Below are 26,436 nucleotides of genomic sequence, written 5' to 3'. Positions count from 1 at the left end.
TAGTTTGCAGCGAGTGTCATCCATTGCGCCAATGTCAACAGAACTTAGCTCAGTTAAAAGCTCACTGTATCATTCATTATTTTAATCAAGACATTTCCACATACTTACTTTCAATTGCACTCCGGCAGATTGCAGTCATCAAGGCACGAATAAATTTAGGCTCCTTAACTTGGTTGCCTACATTTGCCTGCAATAAATTTATTACAACTCAACATTGAACAATGGGCAACTTTCATACAATGTCCATAGTTACCTACATAATGAAAGATTCTTTGAAACTCCAGCAACATTTCGTAAATTAATTCTTTTTTAGCATTTTAACGTAAGTTCCTAGTTCTATAATTCCAAAGAAAATTACTATCTGTATTTCCTAAAAGCTGAGAAACACAAAAAAAATTCACTTTTCGTAAGACATAAACACTCAAATTTTTCCTCTTGGTCAGAAAAGACCGACAAAAACATTTCTCTGGACCTCTACAATAACAATGAAGTTGTATATAAGATTTTCAAAATATATACAATATTTACAACACCATCTATCATGACTAGGGAATGTACCGGAAAGACATATTTTATTGCTGTACTCCTCCCACCCCCTCCAAAAAAATAGCTGAATTGACAAAATCCATTTAAGTACTTACACCTATCCAATCACAGATTTGATCAAAGGAAGGAGGGGAAGCCTGCTTAGGTTTTACGAACTGCTCAAGTTTCTGTTGGACATGGTCCCAATTGATTGCAGCACTGGAAGAATGTGGATTTGGGACTGCATCGCCCACAGTGTATTCCAAATTCTGTAACAGAAAACAGACACATTGTGACAACTGCACAAATTCGCAATGTATAAGACACAAAATTATCACTGTTATGCTGTCGACCTGGTTGGCGAGTTGGTATAGTGCTGGCCTTCTATGCCCAAGGTTGCGGGTTTGATCCCGGGCCAGGTCGATGGTATTTAAGTGTGCTTAAATGCGACAGGCTCATGTCAGTAGATTTACTGGCATGTAAAAGAACTCCTACGGGCCAAAATTCCGGCACATCCGGCGACGCTGATATAACCTCTGCAGTTGCGAGCGTTGTTAAATAAAACATAACATGACATCACTGTTATGCTACAAAATTAAGGCCAACTACTCATTCGCATTTCAGTTGTAATAATTTTAAGTGTCATCATCATCATCATCTGTGGTCATACAGCCCTTTTAGTTTAGCCTTGACCTCCTTAAGAATTGCCGCCCAATCTTCCCTATCTAGGGCTCTCCGTCTCCATCTCTTAATTCCTGCTTTAACTAGATCATCCTGAACATCATCCAACCATCGTAGTTTAGGTCTTCCTGCTCTTCTTTTACCACTTAGCGTGGCATCTAGTAATCTTTTAGGAATATTATTATTGTCCATTCTGATAATGTGGCCCAGCCACTCCAGCCGTCTAATTTTTATATCAGTGACAATACTTGGATCTTTATATAATTTTTGTAGTTCAGAATTGGTCCTAATTCTCCACACTCCCTTATCATAAATAGGGCCATAAATTTTTCTTAAAATTTTCCTTTCCCACGTATTTAAGATGGTTATTGCTCGTTCAGGTAGAGTCCAGGTTTCGCTTCCAAAAGTCACCGTAGGTTTAATAATTGTTTTATAAATCCTCACCTTCATTTTTTTTTTAGATATATCTGGTTCTTATAATTTTATCTAATGCTCTGAGGCATCGATTGCCAATGGCTATTTTATCCTTGATCTCAGTTAATATGTTGTTATCCTCGGTGACTATCGGGCCGAGATATCGGAACCTTGACACTTTGTCAAAAGTAACCTCATTTAAGACAACAGTAATTTTAAGTATAATGAAGGATGAAATCTTTTTTTTTTTTTTTTGTGGTGACTGAACTCCATACTAATCCGAAACAGCCTTCATATTAATCATGTTCATCAAATACCATAATCATGACTAATATAATAGAAGTACACTAAAAACACTCAACCTTGTTTTTTCCTGCAAAAACAAATTAAGTATAGTCCCCTAACTGCCCATTGTGCAACTCAAACCAAGAAATGGATTCGGAACACCTCAAAATCTGTGCTTCAGTGGCTGACCATTTTTGAAAAATATTGGAGTGCAAGAGGTCAAATGACTTTATTGTCAAACACCTGGCATTAGAAAACAATAACAACAAATTAAGTATAGGTGAACTCTGGTGTGAGAGGTGTATGGTACCTGTATGGGCATGTCTGAATTTTTTTCCACCTAAAGAGTTAGTCATCAAAAGCCAGCCTGTGAGTAAGCGTGTGTAATGAAGACCTGTTGGATTTTTACTTGCTGTGAAATGTTAAAGCTTGAGCAGCAGTAAGTAGAAACTATTCAGAAGATTCAGCTGGCTTTTGGCGATGGTGCTATAAGCATCACACAAAGAAAGTAATGGTAAAGTATCTCGTAGTCCACCAGCAAACCAAAATGACAAGGTGATTGACCAAATGCGGACTTTGGTCATGCAGGACCATTGTATCACTGCTGAAGAACTTGCGGATGAGGTGAGAATAAGCATTGGTTTGGTACATTCCATTTTGAGAGGATTTGGCCATGCAGAGTGTGTCCGTAAAGTTTGTACTGAAACTGCTAACAGAGGAGAAGCAACTCCATTTGGAAGTCTTGCAGAACATTCTGGAATGCACAGATGGCAAGCCTGATCACTGAAGACAAAGCTACAGTCGTCAGAGCGAAAAAAAAAGACTGGTATGCAGCAAAATGAAATTCATGTTGGCCATTCAGACTCCAGTAGAGTAGCGAATCAAGAGTGTGCATCACAAGGTCAAAATATAACCCAAGAGTACCACTAAAGAGTTCCTCCATCACCTTCGTGATTCCCTGTGGCACAAACAACCAGACCTGTGGCCAGCACTGCATCATGATAACGCATTCACACATTATTCGCATATGATTTAAGTTTTCTTGGCCAATCACAACATTCTTCAGTTTCGTCAGGCTCCCTATTCTCTCAACATGGAACATTCTCATTTCTGGCTGCATCCAAAGCTGAAAATGTCACTGAAATGGACCCCATTTGAATCATGAAAAGATATTACTGCAGAATGCAGTGACTCAACTGTTGTTGTTTTCTAATGCCAGACGTTTGACAAAGTTATTTGACCTCTTGCACTCCAATATTTTTCAAAGATATTATCATGGTTAGCCACTGAAGCACAGATTTTGATGTGTTCCGAATCCAATTCTTGGTTTGAGTTGCACAATTGGCAGTTAGGGGACTGATATATTCCAATTCTATGCAGGTGTTTGGCCAAACAATCATGGCCTGTTGCCAACCTAAATGTAGCTACAGACGATTAGTGACTCAACTGTACTCCATCCCATTCATATGAAGGCCTTTCAGAAATGCTTCCAGCAATGACAATGCTTCCAGCTGGCAAGTATGTGGAGACTACTGTGAAGGAGATTTAGAGTTTCAGACGTCCAAACGAATGAGTGTATTTTTCCCAGCCAAAGGTCGAATACTTTCCCAATAAGCCTTTTAGTAATGCAGACCACCATGATATAAAATATTTAATAGAACAGAACAGATGGCTATCATAGTAAAGTGATTTTTTAAGGAGCACTAGCTTCAAAGGATATTTTTATTTTTTATTTTTTATTTTTATTTTAAACATTTCATTCCAAAGACTGTACAATGCAGCATAGGAAAATGTCATGATTTACAAGTAAGCAATAAGTTCATAAGTTACATACAATGAAATAATTACATTATAAAATATCATATGGACAATTCTCCCTAAAAGTTATACAACTATATAGAGTTAAAATATTCACCAATATTATATAATGACAAGTCTTTTAATTTGTTTTTAATTTCTTTCTTAAAAAGCCTCAAGCTTAAATGTCTAATATTGCCGGGTAAAACATTATATAACTTTTTACAAATCTCTACAAAGCTGATATTAGTAGTAGTGTAGTTACATTGTCCTTTTCTTAAATCATTTTTATGCCTTGTAGAATAGCTATGTACTGAGCTATTTGTAGTAAAATTATTAACATTTGTTTGTACATACATTAAACAACTTAAAATATACAAAGATGGTACAGTTAAAATTTCAAGTCTCCGAAATAAAGCTTTACAATGTGTACGGTTATCAACATTACAGATTACTCTTACTGCCCTCTTTTGTAGTTTCAATAACTTTATTATTTTAGGATCATTACCCCAAACTATTATTCCATACGTCAGATGGCTATGGATATAAGCATAGTATACGGATTTTAGCACTTCAACACTAACATGTGTTTTTAATTTCCTTAACATAAAAATACCTTTGTTGAGTTTCTTAGATAGTGTGTCAATATGACAGTCCCATTTAAGTGTAGATTGTATATGCACTCCTAAAAATTTGACAGATTCTTTACAATTGATTCTATTGTTTAAGGAAAACTCTAAGTTCTGTATCTTCTCTTTGTTTAAGCAAAGAGAATTAGCTGAACACCAATCTTCTTCGGTTGATTGCATCAAGATCATTAATAATTTTCAATCTATCATATCCAGTAATTGTTATAGCAAGATCATCCGCACATAAATATGACTTTATGTATTTGCCATCAATTATATAGGGTAAGTCATTTACATAAATAATGAATAAAATCGGTCCTAAAATAGAACCCTGCGGTACACCAATATTAGTAGTTGTGTATTGAGAAAAACTGTTATTAAAATATACCGTCTGTTGCCTATTGTTTAAATAATTCTTAAAAAATTTTAAAGCTAATTCATTAAAACCATAAAACTTCAATTTCATTAAAAGTATTTCATGAGAGATACTGTCAAATGCTTTTGACATGTCATAAAATCGACTTAAAACATGCATTTTACCATCAATGTTTTCAATGCATAGTTTAACAAAATTCACAACAGCATCACAAGTTCCCTTACGAGCCCTAAAACCATACTGACATTGGGAAAACAAATTATTATTTTCAAAGAAACCTAACAATTGCTTATTAATAATTACTTCAAACAGGTATGACAGGTATAATAGATATTGGGCGATAATTATTATATTCAGATCTAGATCCTTTTTTATATATTGGTATAACTTTAACATATTTGAGACACTCAGGGAAAGTCCCAACATCTATACAAGAGTTAAATAAATAAGTTAGAATTTCTGCAATTGGCATGAAAAAAAAAAAAACGCGCATGCATGCACACACACATACACACACACTATTTGCTGAACAAGCTGCACACCCCACTTTTGAAAGAAGAAGAAAAAAACTTTCAACAAATGTATTAACGACAAATTAAAAAACAATTAAGCATAAGATTTATTAAATCTACATACTTAGACTTCAACAAACAAAATTTGATAACACAATCTCAAGGAAAAAAATGGAACTCTCTGCATCATAATCCACAGTTAATTCCCGATTTACCACGAAAATCGTCTGTAGCTGCATTTAGATTGGCAACAGGCCATGATTGTTTGGCCAAACACCTGCATAGAATTGGAATATATCAGTCCCCTAACTGCCCATTGTGCAACTCAAACCAAGAAATGGATTCGGGACACCTCAAAATCTGTGCTTCAGTGGCTGGCCATGATATCTTTGAAAAATATTGGAGTGCAAGAGGTCAAATGACTTTATTGTCAAACACCTGGCATTGGAAAACAACAACAACAATTAAGCATAAAAACAAGTCAGTTAACAATTAATAAATAAATTTTATCCTGAAACAGTATGCACTTCAAACCCATCCTGTGCATGCACTGCAGAATGTCAATGTCTTACTTAAACGACCATTTACACGATATCCTGCAATATTAATAGCACACATCAAGATTTCCATGTTCCTCTGCATCAAAAATAATTTCAAGTTTTTTGCTACAAGTAAACGATCAATATCTCACACCTTTAGTAGTACTCATTTTCAGAATTGAAAATATAAGATGTACAAACTATATACTTGAACTTGATTCTGACATATGTACTCCTAATCCAAACGCCATTTAAGAATGTTTAGATCAATATAAAGATTAAGTGTATATACAGATACGGAATTAAAATTTGGAGCAAGTCTTGATGGGAGTCCATCTGTATGTAGGCAACAATTTCGCACAACTGTCCACAAGTAGCATATATACAGGGGCATTTACTGCACATGTGCAGTGTGTTGTAAGCAAAACTTATATAATAAAGGTGCTTCAAATTATATTTCCGTATCTGTACAGAATACATTTTAATTAATGTTGAAGAACAGAAAAAAAATATATGGTACTCACGTTCTGTTTAATAAAATCGTCAACCTGATCTGCAGGAAGGAAATCTGTCCACTTGAGGCCAGCTGCATCCCATTTTTCTTGGATCCAGCGTGGTCCCTAAAATTAAATTATGCATATATTGCATACAACTAACACAAGGAGTCACGAACAATGTTCTGTCTCAGTCCCTTCCACATCACACAACTTGAACTTTAGAAGCTCTAGACAACCACTGTATTCCAATAGATTTCAGTCCATTGGGGCATTACTAAAAATTACATTTGTGATCGACTTCCTTTGAAAGAAAATTAACTTATACCATGAACTTTACTCGTATCTACCACATTTAGTAATATGGATCTATTATCAAAGAATCTGCTTGTGGTAAATTACAGGAATACTCATCAGTGATCGAATCATAATCTATTGTGGCAGAAATCAGATTATTGAAGATATTTTTTAATTAATTTCTCCTACAGAATAATATCTGTAATATTGACAATTAATATTTGAGGAGAAAAATTCGCTCCGGGGATCAAACCCGGGTCCTTGGTTCTACGTACCAAGCGCTCTGACCACTGAGCTACACCGAATTCAATCCACAGCACCGGACCGAACCTTCCTCCTTGAATGTTTCCCTTTTGGCCTGACTCCAAGTTAGGCATATATGTTGACGTATATGTCCAATGTCAACTGCCATTATATTAGGAGCGCACTCAGTTGAGTGACTTGTTTGGCCGGGATTCAGCAGTTAAGTGCACAGTAGTCTGTAGAGAAATATGCAAATTGACAATTAATATTTGAGGAGAAAAATTCGCTGAATCCCGGCCAAACAAGTCACTCAACTGAGTGCGCTCCTAATATAATGGCAGTTGACATTGGACATATACGTCAACATACATGCCTAACTTGGAGTCAGGCCGAAAGGGAAACATTCAAGGAGGAAGGTTCGGTCCGGTGCTGTGGATTGAATTCAGCGTAGCTCAGTGGTCAGAGCGCTTGGTACGTAGAACCAAGGACCCGGGTTCGATCCCCGGCGCCGGAGCGAATTTTTCTCCTCAAATATTAGAAATCAGATTTCTCACTCAGCAAGACTGTACAGCCAACCATCCATACATGATTGGAATTTCGACTTCAAATAGTATGATATCCAACGGGAAAACATTAGACACATACCAACCAGATAATCAAATTAGAAATTTTAGTCTAATGTCAAATAAAATCAAATACAAGAGCTGTGGTATCTGCAATAGTGAAAATTCCGTACTGTCAGAACTACATACATTAGGGGAAAAACAGAATTTGATGTATTTCTTCAAACTGTAGTTTCGTGATAACTAGGGCTAGGATTTTGATGAAATTGCATCTTTTTCCTAGTAAGCCAGAAACATAGTTGCTTTAGTATTTATATGTTATGTGATAAACTGAGCGTTTTAAGACACATTTGTTAGGAAATTTTTTTGCATTTTTTGCCTGTTTCAAATCACAAGAGCAATTTTGTTTTATTCGGTCTTTTTTTAGGTATTTTCATTTAATTTTGGCCATAAATTCCCATTATTAATGTAAAATAATATTTATTTCCTTTGATATTTTCTCTACATATTTTGTCCATTAATACCCATTATTTTGTATAATATTTTAATCGTTTTTCTACACAAATATTGCCATTTTAACATAGTACACTCCATGTAATAGATCAGTCAAACCACCCGTTCCATATAGACTCCTCTATACTTGCGAGTTCTGGGTAAGAGTGGCCTTGTGGTGGACTACATGGAAACTACATCAGGTAAAATAATTAATTAAAGTGTACTACTTAGAAAAAACTGTGTAAAATTAAATAAACTTAAATGTTAGTACTAGAATATAATTTAATTACTGGTCTAAATAACTAGTACAAAACCTCTTTTCCTACTAAGCCAATTAATGTGAGATCAATTTTTAGGGCATTTTTAAAGGCATTTTTTTTTAGATTTTTAGGTCATAGATGCATTGTTTTTTGGACATTCTTTCATGATTTATAGGTCATCAAAATCCTAGCCCTACTGATAACTTTGAACAGTAAGAAGATGAATATGAATTCAGCCCCTTTGTGCAAGATAATGGTAACCCATAACTATATTTCTATTTCAGCATGCTTTTGCAGCAAGAGTAAACAAGCTTTACATTCTGGAATTATCTGGGTAACTAAAAGTCAGGAAAACATATTATATTAATTATATTATTATTGTTACATTTATCTATATTTAATGACAACGTAAGTTTATGCTGAAAACTAATTGATTGTGACCAGTAGATGAATTAATCCACTACGAAATTCTGATTTTGTGCACAAATGTCCATTCCAAAGTGAGAGGAACAAATACGAATGATGTTACAAACACATATCCACTCACCTTATCCTTGACTAGGAGCTGCAAAATCTCTAGAATTAATTTGCCATGAGATGGCTGAACAACTTCACGGAGGTTGGCAAATGACATGGCCTCAGACAATAACATTGGAACTGTAAAAATCACATATGATTTTAGAATTTTCTTCAACATATCAAAAGCAAAAAGACTTATACTGGTATACAGAGAAATGCATCAGCCCTGTTGAGCTTATAAATTCCATCACAGAGTAATATGGTATTAGAAATGTCATCACTTGCACATCTCAAGGATAAATAAAAACTAAATATTAATACTCTCAGAATCTGTAATACGATTATCAGATGTAATTCTTTACATTGTCCACAATGATAAACTTTTCTATATTCGTGTCAAAAAGCTGTGTCTGTTGGACTATCACTTTTAAATCTTTCCTTTTAACCTATGACAATATTCGCACTCCCATTTTTGTGTAAATAAACATACAATATTATATTGTCAGTATTTTATTAAATGAAACCTATAGGAAATACAGTGCTCTATTGTTACATATACACTCTAAGCTTCATGAACTAAAAACTGGTATCTTAAAAATCAACTAACCTTCTAACACGTTCTATTACAGAATAGGTAATCTGAAACAAATACACCTATGGAAGAATTGCGAGTAGTTGAGTATATGAGCACAATTCACACAATTACTTTCATCAAAAGCACACTTCTTAAAGTCATATTCTGAACTTTTCGTTACGCACGTAATTGTACTCACAAAATTTAGACTCATTAGTAAAGTTGTCAAAGTGGGAATAAAGTTGTCAAAGTGGAAATTAACTCTTTATAATACAACCAGTATACAAAACGATGATGTAACTCTTAATTACTAATAATTGAACATGGGCCCATGCGTCTATAGGCCCTTTTTTCGGGAGAATGTTTAATTCGATTCTACGTTTTAAAATCTACTTGCTTACGTAGTTTCTATTCAATATCTTGTAAACAGAGGGCAGGATAGCTAATTGAATGAACCCATGCACCCTTGCATAGTTGTGGAACTCGGCAAACATCAGTGAAAATGATCCTCAAAGTGAGTGTGAGTCCATCCAGGATGTGCACTAAAGTGTAAACTGCACTCTGAAGATAAACTTCGAAGTGAGTGTACAGTAAATCCATTCTAGATTAATAGTAAATAACCTGTACCGGTAATCTGTATTCTATACCCAACAGATATTGTTGATTTTTATGTTTTCGGTACAATTTATGACGTAACTATGAGATATATATAAGAAAAATAATTTTATTAAAATTATTTTGAACTTGTAAACCTTTTTAATGTGCGCTGTTCAATACTGATGTTCAATTTGTGCTAAAATATTTTGATAAAATAAACTTGTTTTCTGAAAAAAGGGCCTATAAAATGCGCTAATGAAAAAAAAAAAATATATATATATATATATATATGTATACTAATTTTTTAATAAAAAAGCTTCCCTAAATAAGGGTTCGAATAGATCGGCCTACTAATCAATTCATAAAGAATAATCATGAAAACCAATTGTGTGACAATTTGAAAGGAAAAAGAAAACATTAAGATAAATGATATGAAAACATAGGAAATCATTTACAATAAAAGTTTGTTGGGTACAAATGATTACTAATTATAGCTAAGGATGATTTTAACACATGAGATCCTATGACATCAATCATTGCATCAGAAATTTTAAATTGTTTAAGTTGATTTAAAGTTTCTCGTGGGATCGTGCCACAGGCACCGAACATGAGCCCAAAAACTGTCCAATGTGTGATGTGGTATTGTGCTCCAAGATGCTGACAACAAGGCTCATATATGACTTGTTTTTCACGACACACCTCTTGTGACTGTATATATATATATATATATATATTTATTTATAACACTATTAAAGTCAGAAAGCATTATTTAACAAAAACTTGTAGACAAATATTATTGCAACAGTATGCAAATTGTTATTTTGATAAAAGTGCATTCAAATCGCAATTAAATAAAAATAAATCTTTCAATTTTTGTTTTCGCAAAACATGACTTTTGCTTATGGGCCCTTTTTCCGGCTACCACCTAGATTGTAAGTTATTTCCATTCTGAAACTTAACATGTATGCTAACTTCAACCAGATGAAGAGTACTTCATATATAATATATAAGATATACAACATACTGTACAAAAAATTATGATACAATAACATCTATGATAAAAATACAAATAATAATCTATAAATATTAGTGAAGATGAAAATGGAAGGTGATCTGCTTTATTGGTACAGCCTATAGAAAAAATAATTCAATTTCAAAATTATTCAACACAGAACAGAAATAGAGAAGTATATAAAATTTAATAGGCAATCAATACACACCTATTGCTTCGGCTAAATATGGCCAGAATTTTGGAACATCTATAGCTATGTCATCCGCACATTCTATAAATTCATTTAACCTGAAACAAATTAAAAATCCACACTTATTAACAATACACAGTTACACAGAAATATTATTACAAATTCGAATAAGACAAACTGAAGTTAACCCATTAGCGCCACAAATTCTTTTAATTTGAAATAGCCCGCTAAGAATCAGACTACAAGATACAAAAGTGAGAAGTGTTTTATTCGATGCGTGGACATGTGTAGAAGGCTACAGTGATGTCAATTTCATCCTGTTGTTCATAGTGCTAGCGTGTTCATTGTTGGTTGTTGGTGCTGTGTCAAGTTACGAAGAAATGGACGTAGAATTTGAATAAATACATTGTTATTATGTTTTCCTTTTCTCTTTTCTATTTATTTGTGTTATATATACTTTACTAAATATGTTTATTATATATTATAAAAATTCTAACCGAAAGTGGTTCAGCTAAGCCCTTTTCTACTTCAGCGTTATGGCAATGCTAGGCACCAGTATAGCCTGATTTAGATATTATTTACAACATACAATATTTTCCATTTTAGAAAAGGCTTCTCTCTCGCTAAGCAATGGACATTATACTGTGCATAATGTCAACACTGATAGGGATATCGACATTATTTCAAGTGACCATGCTTCATTTAATTTAGGATGCTCCTTGTTATTATTATTATTTTATTATTACTATTATTATTATTATTATTATTATTATTATTAATTATTGTTTTTTATTAGTCGTGTTTATTATTAATTGTCATTATTGAGTGTAATTAGTTACCACTGCCACCGGGTATATACCCATTTGCAGTGTGAATAAATAAATACATACATATTTATTGAGCCTTCAGAACCAAATGTAGATACAGACCAGGATTCAGGAAACGAAGAAGGGGAGGGTAAGTTACAATTTGAATGGAGAATAATTCTGTGGTGTTTGGGTAATGGGAGATAAGTCATAAAAATGAGTTCGGAAATAAATGAAAATTAAACTTGGAACCCTTACTACAAATAATTTTCTACACAAATAAAACACATCAACTGCTAGTATTCTTTGATTCTGCACACCCACTTGTATAATTTAATTTGTGTGTTCATCTGGGGACAAAATTCCACCTGGACAAAAAAATGACTTATACCCCTTTATCTGAACACCACAGAATTTATCCCATAAAATTTAGGCTCATGCTGATTTTTCCAATATTGAATTCTATTTCCGCAGAGTAGTCGACAATCTGTCATCCAGGCAGTTATGGGCTAATGCAGAAATAAGTCTTCTGAATAATGAGGGAATTGGTATCGATTACAATGTCAGTGACTCAATATTTTTCGAAGAGAGAGCGAGGATATTTCGAGACCACCAGGGAAATGAACAACGGATATCTGTATGTGCAATGGATGGATTACAATGTCGTTACTATGATATCCACCTCTTGTGGCACCCAAGAAATTACGTAAATGAAAAGGTTTTCGCAAAAACAAAGGCGTAATGTAATGGTTCCAACACCAAAATTGATTTCGAAGACAATTCGTATGTGGGTGGCATCGATCAGATGGATCAGAATTTGAGTTGCTACTGTATTGGCATTCGGGGAACAAAATGGTACTGCCATTGGCCACCTGGTTTATTCGATGTTGCCATGCAGAACAGTTGGATCTTGTATAATAAAACACACAATCATACAATTTCCAAACTGGACTTCAGAAGAGAAGTGGCTAATGTGTGTCTGCGGAGATATCAGGTACTACCAAAGTCAGCTGGAAGACCAGGTGCTTTGCCAGCATTATTACCAGACAGTCGGTATCTGATTCTATCAGGAACAATCGACTGGATCATCTTGTGCAACACAGAGAAGAGCAAAAAAAAAAGAGAAGATGTGCTTGGAATACATGTAAGTCGATTGTGAGAACACAATGTTCAAAATACAATGTTGATCTGTGCATTGACTGTTCCATTCTATTCCATTCCCGTTAATTTGATTCTGATGTTATATTCTTAGCATTACTATAAATGTATAATCTATAATGACTTTAAAATAAATGTATGTTATGGCTTCATAATTTATTATACTTTTAAGTTATATCTATTTGTTTAGAACCATTATAAGCTTACAAACCATTACTAAGTTCATAATAAAGAACTGCTAAAAAGAGATCATTAGACGCCTAGTGTTGCCATATGGCAATGGCAAAATTCTCACAAAGTATACATGAGAAAATAATTACTGTTTTTCTTACTTCTGGGCATCTTCTAGTCGAGAAATAAAGTAACCAAAATTAAAATTAAAAAAAATAATAATAATTTCGATGCTAATGGGTTAATGCAGACGTCTCCAAAAGCCTACTAGCGAGTAAGCCCCTGAACGGAACCAAAGCCAGTACGTAATGAGCCTGCTCCGCCTCACCCATCCCCACCTGTACTGTACTCAATGTTTATGTGCAAACCAAGAGCAGTGGCGGACTGCCATTATCATTGTGTTGGTCGGAGTGTTCCACCGTCTTTAACAACGTCTTCTAATCATGGTCATAGTACATTCAAGGATGAATAGGAAGAGAAATTTGTTTGTGTTGTGGGGAGAATGTGAAATGTTTAATTTGTTCGAAAATTCTTAAGGGTGTGTTAAAATTCAACATGCGACGACAATACTTGACTCTTCACAAAGAATATCATACAATTACAGGCATGTTGGACATGTGAAAATAGTTTATTTTAGGACTATCTGTATAACTGTTGGTTATACATAATAATCAGTATATTACAATACGTTTACACTCAGTTCCGCTTGACAAACATATAGTTTTTCGTTTAATTTTAGGTGAAATGCGTAGGCCTACAAATATTTTGATAAATATAAAACAAGAAAATACAAACACAAATCACACACGTGTCCTCAGTCTTAAACAAAAAAAGCTTCTTGCTAGCTATGTTCTAGCTTGGAATATTGGAAAATCAATGAAGCCCTTTACAGAAGCATCATTTATAAAATCGTGCATACAGGACGTTACTAAAATACTGTGTCCAGAACAAAGTCAAAGTTTAAGAAAATGAAATTGTTTCCAATTACAGTTCAGAGAAGGAATTTCAAGATTGTAAATGTAATTGAATCTGAAGTCGAAACCACAATTAACCAGTTTGTAGCTTACTCACTTGCATTGGACGAAAGCACAGATAGAAATGACAAAGCTCGCCATTTTCATCCGAGGAGTTAATGAACATTTTACTGTGTCTGAATGTCTTCTAGATGTAACTACAAAATACAACTGGAGAAGATCTTTTCTAGGCACTGAAAGGCACCATAGAACAGAAGAGGTTCAATTTGCAATGGCTTGTGTCAATAGCAACAGACGGGGCTCCAGCTTCATAGTATGTCAAAATAATATACAAACGTATGATATTTCTTATTCTTTTGTTGTTGTTATTTGTAAACATAAGCAAACCGTTGCCGTGATCCCCCACTGATCGCTCCCATCCGTTGAGGTACGAGTCTCTTCCCCTTCTCTAGCCTTACAGCACATTGTGTTTGGCAGGCAGCATCGAGAGCACGAATGACGATACGCTTTTTGGAGACCTCTGGGTTAATGGAAACTAATGTCCTCAGCCATTAACTATTCTACATATGACATGGAGCTTTTCGAAAATTACCTTACGAATAAATAAATTAATTAATTAATTAATTAATTCAAATGTTCAAATTGAACCACAGTATAAGGAATGTTGACTGGAAAAAAAGAATACTAGTATACTTTCTGTTTAAATTATATGTAAGAAGTGTTATTAATGCACTATTTGATACCACAAAATAAAAAATTCCTATTGGGGAGTGGGGGGAGAGAAAAACTTTTAACCCTACGGTTACCATTTTCTTCAGAAGTTTTGTGAACTCAATATAAAAATATTAGTGTTCTCTATTTACATTAACTTTAGAAATAGTGTTTCTTGGGGACCTGATACATGTCTAAGATACACACTCAAGACATGAGAGATCATGTATGTCAATACAAGCAAAATATTACATAATACATAGGAGGAAAAAAACACAGTATAATTTGATTTAACAAAAACTTTTTCTGGACCATGCAAATAAACCACATAATATCACTTAAAAATCCGCATTTAAGTGAAGTCTGTTCAATAATATATCCACATTTAACAGAATGCACAATTCGAACTGTTAAATTCAGGGCATGGAAATCCAGGAGCAGTGATTGCACACGTTACTACCACAGTCTAATACAGTGTTCCACAACCTTTTTCTATTTATGGCACACTCTAGATGGGCCTAGACTCAATATGGCACACCAAAATGTTAATCCCTTCAAAAACATATAATGTGACTCTTAATATAATTACTTAATATAATTATTATAAAACAGAAATAGACTCTTGCATTTATTAACAATTTATGAACTCCACTGTAGAAAATACACATTTCTATAACTAATATTAAAGTAAATAACTCTACTCGTATCTTCAATGTGATACTTGTGCCTGTTTCGCTGCACAAAGGTGGTTGATCCGTGGCGGAATCATTGACAGTGCATGCCTAATTTCTTCATTGATGGAATTGAGTCTCTCCCTCTTTGATGTTTTAATTTCAGTTAACGTCAGAAGCCCACTTCACACATATACTGTATGTAGTTGAAATTGGCAATAACATATTAACTGTCATCTCACTCCTTATTGACAACCAAAATGTTTCCAAAGGCACTTCGAAAAGTTTTAGTGTCGGTGCTCTGTCTGCTTTTAAATCTGCCAGTTCCTCTTGTACGAGTATATTATTCGGAAGATGGTTTGAATCCACAATGAATGGATCACGAACCCAGACGAAATCTTGAACACACTCTCCAATAATTCTTTAACTTCTGCTGCAAGATTACTAAATGTTCTTTAATCAAGTCTCCTTCAGGCCGGTGGAGAGGAAGGACGCATTTTTACGCAGCGGAGAAAAAGTTAGAACAATGGCTGTGAGTTGGAGTTGTACCGGGCAAGGATAGGCAGCTGGGCAGCAAGGTCAAGGATGCAACGGGGCGTGAAAGGGACAGCTTTGGCAGGTCTGCTGAGTGTCTCTTTTTTCACACTGTGTATTCTTATTGTATTGTGTATATAATTGTATTGTGTATTGTATAATTGTATTGTGTATTGTTTATATTGTGTATACCATTGCCACCGGGTGCTTGCCCACTTGCAGTGTACATACATACATACATACATACATACATACATACATACATACATACATACATTTTATTATCGTCAGCAAGGGGCCATACAGTTAGAAACATCTCGAACCACCGATTTTAAATAATCTGTATCCATAAATCCTTGAATCTCATCTATACTAGTCAGAATATTTTCGTTCCTACCTTGCATTTCTCTGTTAAGCTCATTCAAATGTACGAAAATATCGAAAAGATATGCCGCCTTAGATACCCATTCATCATCTGTAAATAAATCCGCGTATTCTCATGCCCTCAATAGTAAAAAATTCAAGTACGGTACTTCCTCTTTAAGTTTGAACATTTACGCTAACACTTTACCTCGTGATAACCATCGCACTTCTGTATGTAGCAGGAGTGCAATGTGCTCTGATCCATTTCCTGACACAAAACGGAAAAAAGCCTCGTATTTAGGGGCCGCGGTTTGATGAAGTTCACGACTTTTACTATTTCATCTACCACAATTTTCAGAGGAGATGGCAAGGACTTAGCAACAATGGCTTCGCGGTGAATGAGACAATGGTTGCTCCGTATGTTAGGATTTACTTCACGCACTTTAGCCACGAATTCTTTCACTTGGCCTGTCATAGAAGCGACTCCGTCTGTACAAACACTAATGCAATCCTCCCATGTTAATTCATTACAGACCACATATTCATTAGTTGTACGAAATATTTCTTCACCGGTAGTGCGCTTGGGGAGTTCTTTGCAAAAAAATTAATTACTTGCAATTACATCCCCATCAATGTACCGAATGTGGGAAAGAAGGTGTGCGTCACCGACAATATCGGTGGAATCGCTGATCTGAAGTGACAACTTCTAACTGCTCTTTATTTTCTCCTTCATAATGTCTTCGATGTCACTGGACATGTCACTAATTAGCGGGTATGTAGGTTCACGCGCATGTAGGTTCTACGAGATACCGAATGACATATATGCAAACATATATTTATGAAAACAATTTAATTTTAAAGGCATGTTGGTTCAGAAAAGTGTGAATACAATTAATAATTATATATAATAAATAAATTTTCAGTCATATACACTTTTCAGTTTGTGAGGTCAGATAATCTGTTACATCACAATATTTAATACAAAGTCACTAATATTTTCGACTTTAAGAAGTCATCATCAGGTGCATGAGAAGCAAACAATTTTAAATTAGGTGATAGTTGATCTAACGATTAATAATATAGTAAGTAATGCACATGCTGGCATTTACAAGTATGTAAGTTTCGTGCCTCTTGAGTAAACTGTACATGGTAAATCTGAACACTGATGCTAAATTCTCGTATGTATATAAAACAAGGAAAGGCACAGCATGATATTAACCTTATACAATTAAGGCTAAATATTCTCATTAGGTCATATCATTAAAATTAAATTTGTGCAATTTGATATTAACTATGTTAAAATGTTATATAGGCCTATAATGTATAAATTTAAAAGGGATGGAAAAAGCTGTGATGCAAATGCTGTTGGTAGGAGAGCACGCAGTCTAATTCGTCGTGGTGAATGCCATATTTGTATAGTTGTTCAGTTGTTTACGTCCAGACAAGGAGGCGTGTTTCACCCAACGTTACATGTTTTAGACATACGAGAATTTAGCATCAGTGTTCAGCTTTACCATGTACAGTTTACTCAAGAGGCACGAAACTTACATACTTGTAAATGCCAGCATGTGCATTACTTACTATATTATTAATCATTAGATCAACTATAACCTAATTTAAAATTGTTTGCTTCTCATGCACCTGATGATGACTTTTTAAAGTCGAAAATATTAGTGACTTTGTATTAAATATTGTGATGTAACAGATTATCTGACCTCACAAACTGAAAAGTGTATATGACTGAAAATTTATTTATTATATATAATTATTAATTTAATTTTAATTTAATTTAAATTAATTTTATCAATTTCTTACAATAATAGGTAAAAGTTCGCGTCACACCTTTGACCTTGTGAAGGCACACCGGTTGCGGAATACTGGTCTAGTATATACAGTCACGAAGCTCAATATGTAGGGAATCTGCATCCATAGATTGTTGCTAACTACTAGGATCGCTAATATCGCCTTATCACAGACAATGTGAAATAGTACCTAGTACGCTCATCACTTCAAGCTTCGTGACTATATAGACTAGACTGTGTTACTATCGTATATATCCGCGGAATGGACGCATCCCAATTTTTTACGTTATAATTTTAAAAAATTCCCCACGCAAGACGCATCTCATTTTAAACACAGATCGTTTTAATGTTTAAATTAAAGTTTTTAAACAACAATGCATGGTGTCACTGCAATCGTGATTGGTTCTTTTTTTTTACACGCGCAAAATATAGGTACTCCAATATTTATTTATTAATAACGCAGTATTCTTAGGACAACATAACTGTAGTAATCAGTTGTGTTGATAAAATTGTGTTTCGACAATGGATAAGAACCGACCGAAATATTCAAGTTATACAGCGAGTTTTAAGCTGAAAGTTATCAAATTCGTGGAAGAACACGGTAACAGAGTCACTGGTCTATAATTTACCGTGTCGGAGTGTAATGTGCGTAAGTAGCGGAAACAAAAAGAATCATTATTAAAAACCCAACAAATCAAGAAAATCATTTCGTGGTCCAGAGTGTGGGAAGTATCATGAAATTGAAACTAAACTACTGGAATACGTAACAGAGTTAAGGAACAATGGAACTGGAGTGTCACATGAAATGATTTATTACAAAGCAGCTAGTATGGGCATTGGTGAGTTTAAAGGAAGTTGAGTTGGGCTCTTCATTTCATGAGAAGGAACGGCTTTTTCTCTTAGAAGACGCACTTCAATTTGCCAACGAATGCCACAAGACTATATCGTTATGTATTCTATCGATAACTTCAGTTTTTGAGCTGACGCACCTTTAATAGTATTTCTTACCTCTCATAAAGGACGCACCCTAGCTTTTTGTTATAAAAATCGAAAAAAAAAAAATAAGAGTTCGTCTATTACGCGAGTAAATACGATAATACACAGAGCGGTAGATAGGACGTGTTTCAGGATGATATGGCATATTACCAATTTCACGATAAATGAAATTTGCTTCATATTTTATTATTTATTCATTTGCCATCCTAATTCATAAATGGATTTATTAAAAAAATTAATACATACAAAGCAAAATTGGTGTTATTTCGCAAAACGAGGTAAAATTAGCTTCAATTAAAAATTCGAGTTATTTCGCGATTTGAAAATGAGTCTTACAATGATTACGGATTTTTGAAGAGATCAACAGAAACTCTTTTGGTTTTACCGCGGATTGTGAAAAACAAACACCTCTACCCATGAGTCACGAATTCGATAAAATTTATCACATTTAATGTGATGATAATCTCCTCTTCTTACTTCAAAAAAGACAATTACATGCAATATTAAATTCAAATATACATTCACCAAAATTGTTGAAATACTCGTATGCACAATATGCAAAATAAAACTCGTCTTTTTATTTATTATTCTTCGAAATGCTAAGATATATGAATACTTCAACATGATAATATATAATAAATACATGTATTTTCATGCACTTCGGTCTGTCACCAACAATGCAAGTCAACCAAATTTAGTTGTTATGTAAACCTACCATGAACTTTATTTCAAGATATTCTTTACTTATTATGGTGAATCACCTGTTCAGTGAAAACCCTATTTAAGGAACAAAAATGGTAGTCTTCAATGATTCATTAAATATGGATTATACTGTAAGTATCATGCACAAGATAAAAACAGTCTGTGTAGAACATGAGACACAATGAGTAGTAGTAGTAGTGGTAGTGTACAAAAAAGGACAATTCTCTTCCTCACTGTTTTCTCCCTCATTCAGAACGAGTGATTTAGACACAAAACATTTAAATTTCAACTTGTTGTTGTTTTCTAATGCCAGGCGTTTGACAATAAAGTCATTTGACCTCTTGCACTCCAATATTTTTCAAAGATATTATCATGGTCAGCCACTGAAGCACAGATTTTGAGGTGTTCCGAATCCATTTCTTGGTTTCAGTTGCACAATGGGCAGTTAGGGGACTGATATATTCCTATTCTATGCAGGTGTTTGGCCAAACAATCATGGCCTGTTGCCAATCTAAATGCAGCTACAGAAGATTTTCGTGGTAAATCGGGAATTAACTGTGGATTTTGATGCAGAGATTTCCATTTTTTCCCTTGGGATTGAGTTATCAAATTTTGTTTGTTGAAGTCTAAGTATGTAGATTTAATAAATCTCTTCACAGAGTAATACGTAGATTTAGTAACAGGTCTGTAAGTAGCAGTGCTGCCGTTCTTTGCTAAAGCATCCACATTCTCGTTTCCCAGGATTCCACAATGGGATGGTATCCATTGGAATACAATTATTTTATTGAGTGATATTAATTGAGAGAGCATTTTAGTTATTTCTGCTGTTTGAGATGAAGGTGTGTGTTTAGAGACGATTGATAGAATAGCTGCTTTGGAGTCTGACAATATAACTGCATTCCTAAATTTATTTATGTGGCATAGAAGATTCCTGAGACTTTCACTTATTGCAATGATTTCACCATCAAACTTGTTGTTCCATATCCAAGACATCTATAAAGTGAGAAGAGACTGCACGTAACACCTGCACCGGCACCTTGTTCTCTGGAGATCAAGGATCCGTCGGTGTATAAATGAAGCCAGTTTTGTGGAGGGTACCTAATATTATTTGTCTCTAAAGACAATTGTTTCATTATTTCAGTGTTTACTTCTGATTTCAGTATTTCTTCTGTTAAATTTAGATTATATTCTATATTTAATAGAGTTAAAGGGTTTGGTTTAATTTGTAAGTTTTCTTTTAAATTCGAGATATTGATTTTCTGTTTTAATTCTTGAACAATGGATATGAAACTTTTTTTAGTTTTCAATCTACAGAGAGGACTGTATGAATGCCAATTGTTTCCTGGTAATCTGATAAGTTTTTCATATTGAATCAGTGCTTTTTCTTCTATTGTCATTTTGATGCTGTTAATATTAGTGAGGAATCTCATAGAATCTATTGGAGTTAAATTTCAACTTAATAGCATGTAGGTGGAACATGAAAGAAACATAAGATTGTCTGTGTGTATCTAAATTTGTACCAATATAAGCATCGCCATAATAATTTTATAAGGCCAGATAAATGCCATTTTTAGAACTATTAACATCTAGTAGTTCAAGTACTGCTTTAAGATACAAGATAAATTGAGGACCGTTTTTGCAAAACTTGCTAACTGCAAAATTTGAAAAATTGACATTTTCATGGATTCGTTAACATAAGGCAGGCCTCTACATGATGTTCAAAGCATCTTAGTAAAATTGGGTTATTTCTCTTCATTATAATGTGTCAAAATGTGACCGTTTTTTCAAAACTTGCTTTCTGCTACAAGTGAGAGATACAGCAAAACGTCCACACCTGTGGAGTAACGGTCAGCACGTCTGGCTGCGAAACCAGGTGGCCCGGGTTCGAATCCCGGTCAGGGCAAGTTACCTGGTTGAGGTTTTTTCCGGGGTTTTCCCTCAACCCAATACGAGCAAATGCTGGGTAACTTTCGGTGCTGGACCCCGGACTCATTTCACCGGCATTATCACCTTCATATCATTCAGACGCTAAATAACCTAGATGTTGATACAGCGTCGTAAAATAACCCAATAAAATAAAAAAAATACAGCAAAACTTTCTTACTATAGTGTTTTGTCTCTTCTGTAAAATTTAGTTTTTCCAATTAGTAAGTTTTGCAAAAACGGTCCTCAATTGGAGAACAAATTTCATGAATTGTGTGTGAGATATTTTTTTGTAGCAACGCACACGACCACCATATGGTACGAATATGTTTGTACTTGAGAACCGTTTTTGCAAAACTTGCTAACTGCAAAATTTGCGAAATTGAGATTTTGGTGGTTTCGTTAACATAAAGCAGGCCTCTACACGATGTTAAAGTTATCTTCGTGAAATTGAATTATTTCTCTTCATTGTAGTGTGTCAAAGTGTGATGGTTGCAACTATAACCTATTTGTCCCCCATTCAGTTTTTTGTGTCTCCTGTAAAATTTAGTTTTTTCAGTTAGCAAGTTTTGCAAAATTGGTCTTCATTTTGTCCTGGTAATGAGTACAAAATGTGAATTGAAAATTGTACATTTACGAGGGGGATCCAGGAAATAACGACCGTTCGCGCATACCCGCCGCGCAGCTGACTCCCCTTCCTTGTTTGAAGGTCAACTGGCTTCCTTAACATGTGTTCTCATAATATTGTAAGTACTGGTTGCAACAAGTCGCCATTGTGCATTTTGTGTTACTTCAAAATGAACGACGTGATTGATAATCCCGCGATGTGAAGTGAGGAGTTTGATTCGATTTTTGAATGCCCGACATTTGAAACCTGCAGAAATTTACCGGCAATTGAAAGAAGTGTATGGTGATACTGTAATGAATGAAAGAAATGTGAGAAAATGGTACGAAATGTTCAACAATGGTCGAACAAATGTCCACGATGAAACTCGACCCGGACGCCCATCACTCATCACAGAAGACCTGAAGACTAAAGTGAACGACAGAATCTTGCAAGACAGGCGCACATCACTCGACGAATTGCATATTGCCTTTCCTGACATTTCTCGTTCTTTGCTTGGTGAAATTGTGTCGCAACATCTTGGCTACCACAAAATCTGTGCCCGCCCGCACACTGCTGCTTCAACTCGAGAATTGCTGGATCAATTCGGTTGGGAAATCTTTGATCATCCGCCCTATAGTCCAGACCTTGCTCCAATCGATTTTCACCTTTTCACTACGCTGAAAAACTTTCTGGGTGGTACGCGTTTTGGAAGTGATGAAGAGTTGAAGAAGACAGTGAACACCTGGCTTAATGAACTGGCGGCAGAGGAGTATAACACGGGAATTCTAAAGCTAGTGAACAGATACGACAAATGTTTAAATGTAGGTGGTGATTATGTAGAGAAGTAAAGGAAGCTTCAGTTATGTAACAGACTTTGTTTTTTCAAATAAATATATATTTTTTTAATTATTACAACAAAACGGTCGTTATTTCCTGGATCCCCCTCGTATTTAGCTTAATATCACTCCAGTTTAATTAATATCACTAAAAGATTATAAATCATTTGTGTAGTTATAAACTCACCCTGTTAGATACATAGGAAGAGTTAAGATACCAGCCTTCACTACATGGCTTAGAAGTCTGCCAACATTTTGCCGTGCAGAGGACTTTCGTTCAAGTATATCATTTAGACTTTCACGAACAAATGTACTGAGATTTTCTGAGGAGAATGTCTCTGCAATCAATTCCTCACTCTCCTGAAACATTAAGGTCATGTTTATCAATACCAATGCCAGAATTATGAGAGAGTAATAACCACTTTATGAATAATGAAAACAAGCACCTTGTAACTATTATTCAAAAGGAATTCTTCCAGGAGGTTAAGTGTCTTTTTCTGCACTTCCTCCAAACTAAGTGTTGGGATTAATGGGGCAGAGGACACCACAGGACTCTTAATAACGCTAATATTCATCTCTTGATAATCATCCAGAAGGAACTCGTCCACTAAGTCAAGTATTTCTTTCTGGACTTCCTCCGAAGTACGTGTGGCTATTAATGGAGCTTGGGGCAACTTAGAACTCCTAGTGACACTAACTGCAGACACTGAGACTGATTGTGGAGAGGCAGCAAATGGTAGCATTGAACCAGACTTTTCTGCATTTCTTGAGTTACCACGGCATGGAGTCCAGGACGTTTCTCTTCTTGACTGCAGCTTATCTGCTAGAACATGAGATAGGCCTATAGTTATTGCACTACTTGGACTACATTATCACCATTTTTAATAAGTTTTGGATTTTCCCAACTATAAAACAAAGGAAATATCTCTTGATATCATAAATATTTTTCCTCGCTTACATTACATTTAGTTCAAGCAAACCCACACAATAATACAATAACAAATATTTTTCAATAGGTACCTAAAACTATTTGTGTTCTATAACTTTAATGAAGTCAAAAACTTAACTGGACTGAAAGTGTCGTCATTTTATTACGTAAAGATGTAATGCCATAATTATAAGATATTCTACTTCGTCAAACTACATCATTCATATAAATCCTACTACATTTAAATCTGGAAAGAATCTAACCTTCTGCCGTGTTTTTGAATGTGGCCAACATGGGCTTCTTTTCCATGGATAAAGATGATGTTGTCATGCCCGTGGCAGGCCGAGAACTGTCAACAAATATTTAAATTATTTAGAACACTGGGAAATATGATTTATACTTCCGAAAACGTAACAGCTGTCTTTGGCCAGTTAACACAGTCTTGGATTTGAACTATAGCACATTTTGTGAAATTTATAGAGAACGAAACAGATGGAAGGATAGTTTTTTCTGAGAGTACCGGTAAGTTTTATTTTCCCCATTTCGTTTTCGCTTCTTCTCTTCATCATAACCATAACATTTCGTGCAACTTTCAAAATGAGATGCTAACTGAAGTATTACTGTTTGTACAGTCTTTACATTTGTATTTCCAATATTTCATGTGTTAGAGAGAAGAATCCAAAAAGGATAGCTGCCCTTGAAAAAGGGGTACCGAGCGGTAACAGCACCTAAATTAATTCTAGATCAACAATATTCTATTTTAAATTTTAATTTTATTTTAATTTTATTTTAATTTAATTTATTTTTGGGGGGCAGCTATCCTCGACATGTATAATTTATTTTTCATATATAGAGCTGTACAGATGGTTATTTACAATTAACACAGAATGTCTTAAAATATTAATGGCTATATCTTGAAGTTCCAAAAGATCGATATGGAAACGATGAAAGAAATTGATACAAAATCTTGATATAGTGCTCCTTGCACCAAAGAGCAAGCCAATTACTTCCCAGCGACAAACGGGTATGTGGTATTTCACTTCCAGATAAAGAAAGCAGGGTTCATAATGTCTTTTCTTTTCCAGATCTACTTCTTGTGGTTGGAATTTGGCACCCTCAAATCTTATAGTGGGATCGATTGTGAAGCCAATCTTTTGATTGTTATCAATTGCTATGATGTCGGCACGACATAGTAAAATAACGGAAATAATATATTATTTTGTCGAATTTGGTCATGTTAGTGGCATAATATTATTATTATTATTATTATTATTATTATTATTGTTAGAAATTGAATCCAATCATCTGCTTTTGAGCATCTGCAACTTGCCAGACAACATTTCAGTACCTCGGGAAACACCTATATTCTCTGCAACACTAGTTTGAAAACCTGTATTGTCAACAATTAGTAAGAAAATTCTCATTTTCATTTCATTATCCAGAGCTCCTTTTTTCTCATTTGAATCTCAACTCAATGTGCAAAATATAAAATTTTTAAGTAGGAAGAAAAAACCCATTTATTCATTCTATGGCAGTGGTGCAGTGGTACATAGGAGATCGTGATTTCTTATATTTTCGAAAGAAAGAAATATAATTACATATAGGAGATTTTATTATTTGCTGTATCACTAGTTAAGTTATTTAATAGAGAAAAAATATGAAAATCGATAAATATGTCACACAGGAGTTATTGCAGGAACAACGACGATGGCTATATTGGAATTAAAACAAATGACTTTGTTTACTTAAGGGATGGCTTTGATGTTTATCAATATTAATTTACAGAGAATGTTTGTGTCTTTGTATGAAGTAATCTCAAAAGTTAATTAACCGATTTGGATAATTCCTTCACTATTTGAAATTTGTAGTTTCTCTAGATGGATGTAATGCTACATATGAGGACTGAGGTAAAATTAAAATACATCTTTACGCACAGAAAACTTGATATTCTGTCGAAATATTGTATAATTTGATTATTGCAACTTTATTTGGTCCACATGAAATACTTTAATTTCATACACTTAAGTTTCTTTTTGTTCACAGAACATAACAGATATGTTGTAAAGATGAGTATTTTTACTGGACCAAACATACAGCCCACAATAAATAAGAATTTTACCACAGTGCCCACTGGAGCAAAGTTATTTTAAAAGGTGTCACGAAATAGCGTTCCTGCGCTCATAATTTACCCATATTCGTTTCCTGCATTTCTTAAAATAATATTTATGTAGGTTACCTCATTTTTTATTTGC

General features: G+C 34.5%; 1 protein-coding gene across 1 annotated transcript in view; it reads right to left on the bottom strand.

Moving 5' to 3' along the window:
- The window catches only part of LOC138705234 (eukaryotic translation initiation factor 4 gamma 3-like), a 124,001-nt gene that overhangs the window by 24,506 nt on the left and 73,059 nt on the right, over nt 1-26,436 (bottom strand). Inside the window, exons 9-16 of the mRNA XM_069834050.1 lie at nt 24,448-24,533; nt 23,703-24,079; nt 23,444-23,616; nt 11,021-11,100; nt 8,658-8,767; nt 6,283-6,378; nt 642-794; nt 109-187 (exon numbers count right to left, since the gene is read on the bottom strand). Of these exons, the coding sequence (XP_069690151.1) occupies nt 109-187; nt 642-794; nt 6,283-6,378; nt 8,658-8,767; nt 11,021-11,100; nt 23,444-23,616; nt 23,703-24,079; nt 24,448-24,533 (1,154 nt within the window). The remainder of the gene's footprint in view (nt 1-108; nt 188-641; nt 795-6,282; nt 6,379-8,657; nt 8,768-11,020; nt 11,101-23,443; nt 23,617-23,702; nt 24,080-24,447; nt 24,534-26,436) is intronic.

This window comes from Periplaneta americana, chromosome 8 (assembly GCF_040183065.1).
Source record: "Periplaneta americana isolate PAMFEO1 chromosome 8, P.americana_PAMFEO1_priV1, whole genome shotgun sequence".
Classification (NCBI taxonomy): Eukaryota; Metazoa; Arthropoda; class Insecta; order Blattodea; family Blattidae; genus Periplaneta; species Periplaneta americana.
Note: the sequence above shows the minus strand (reverse complement) of the source record. Positions and strands in the feature narration are given on the sequence as shown.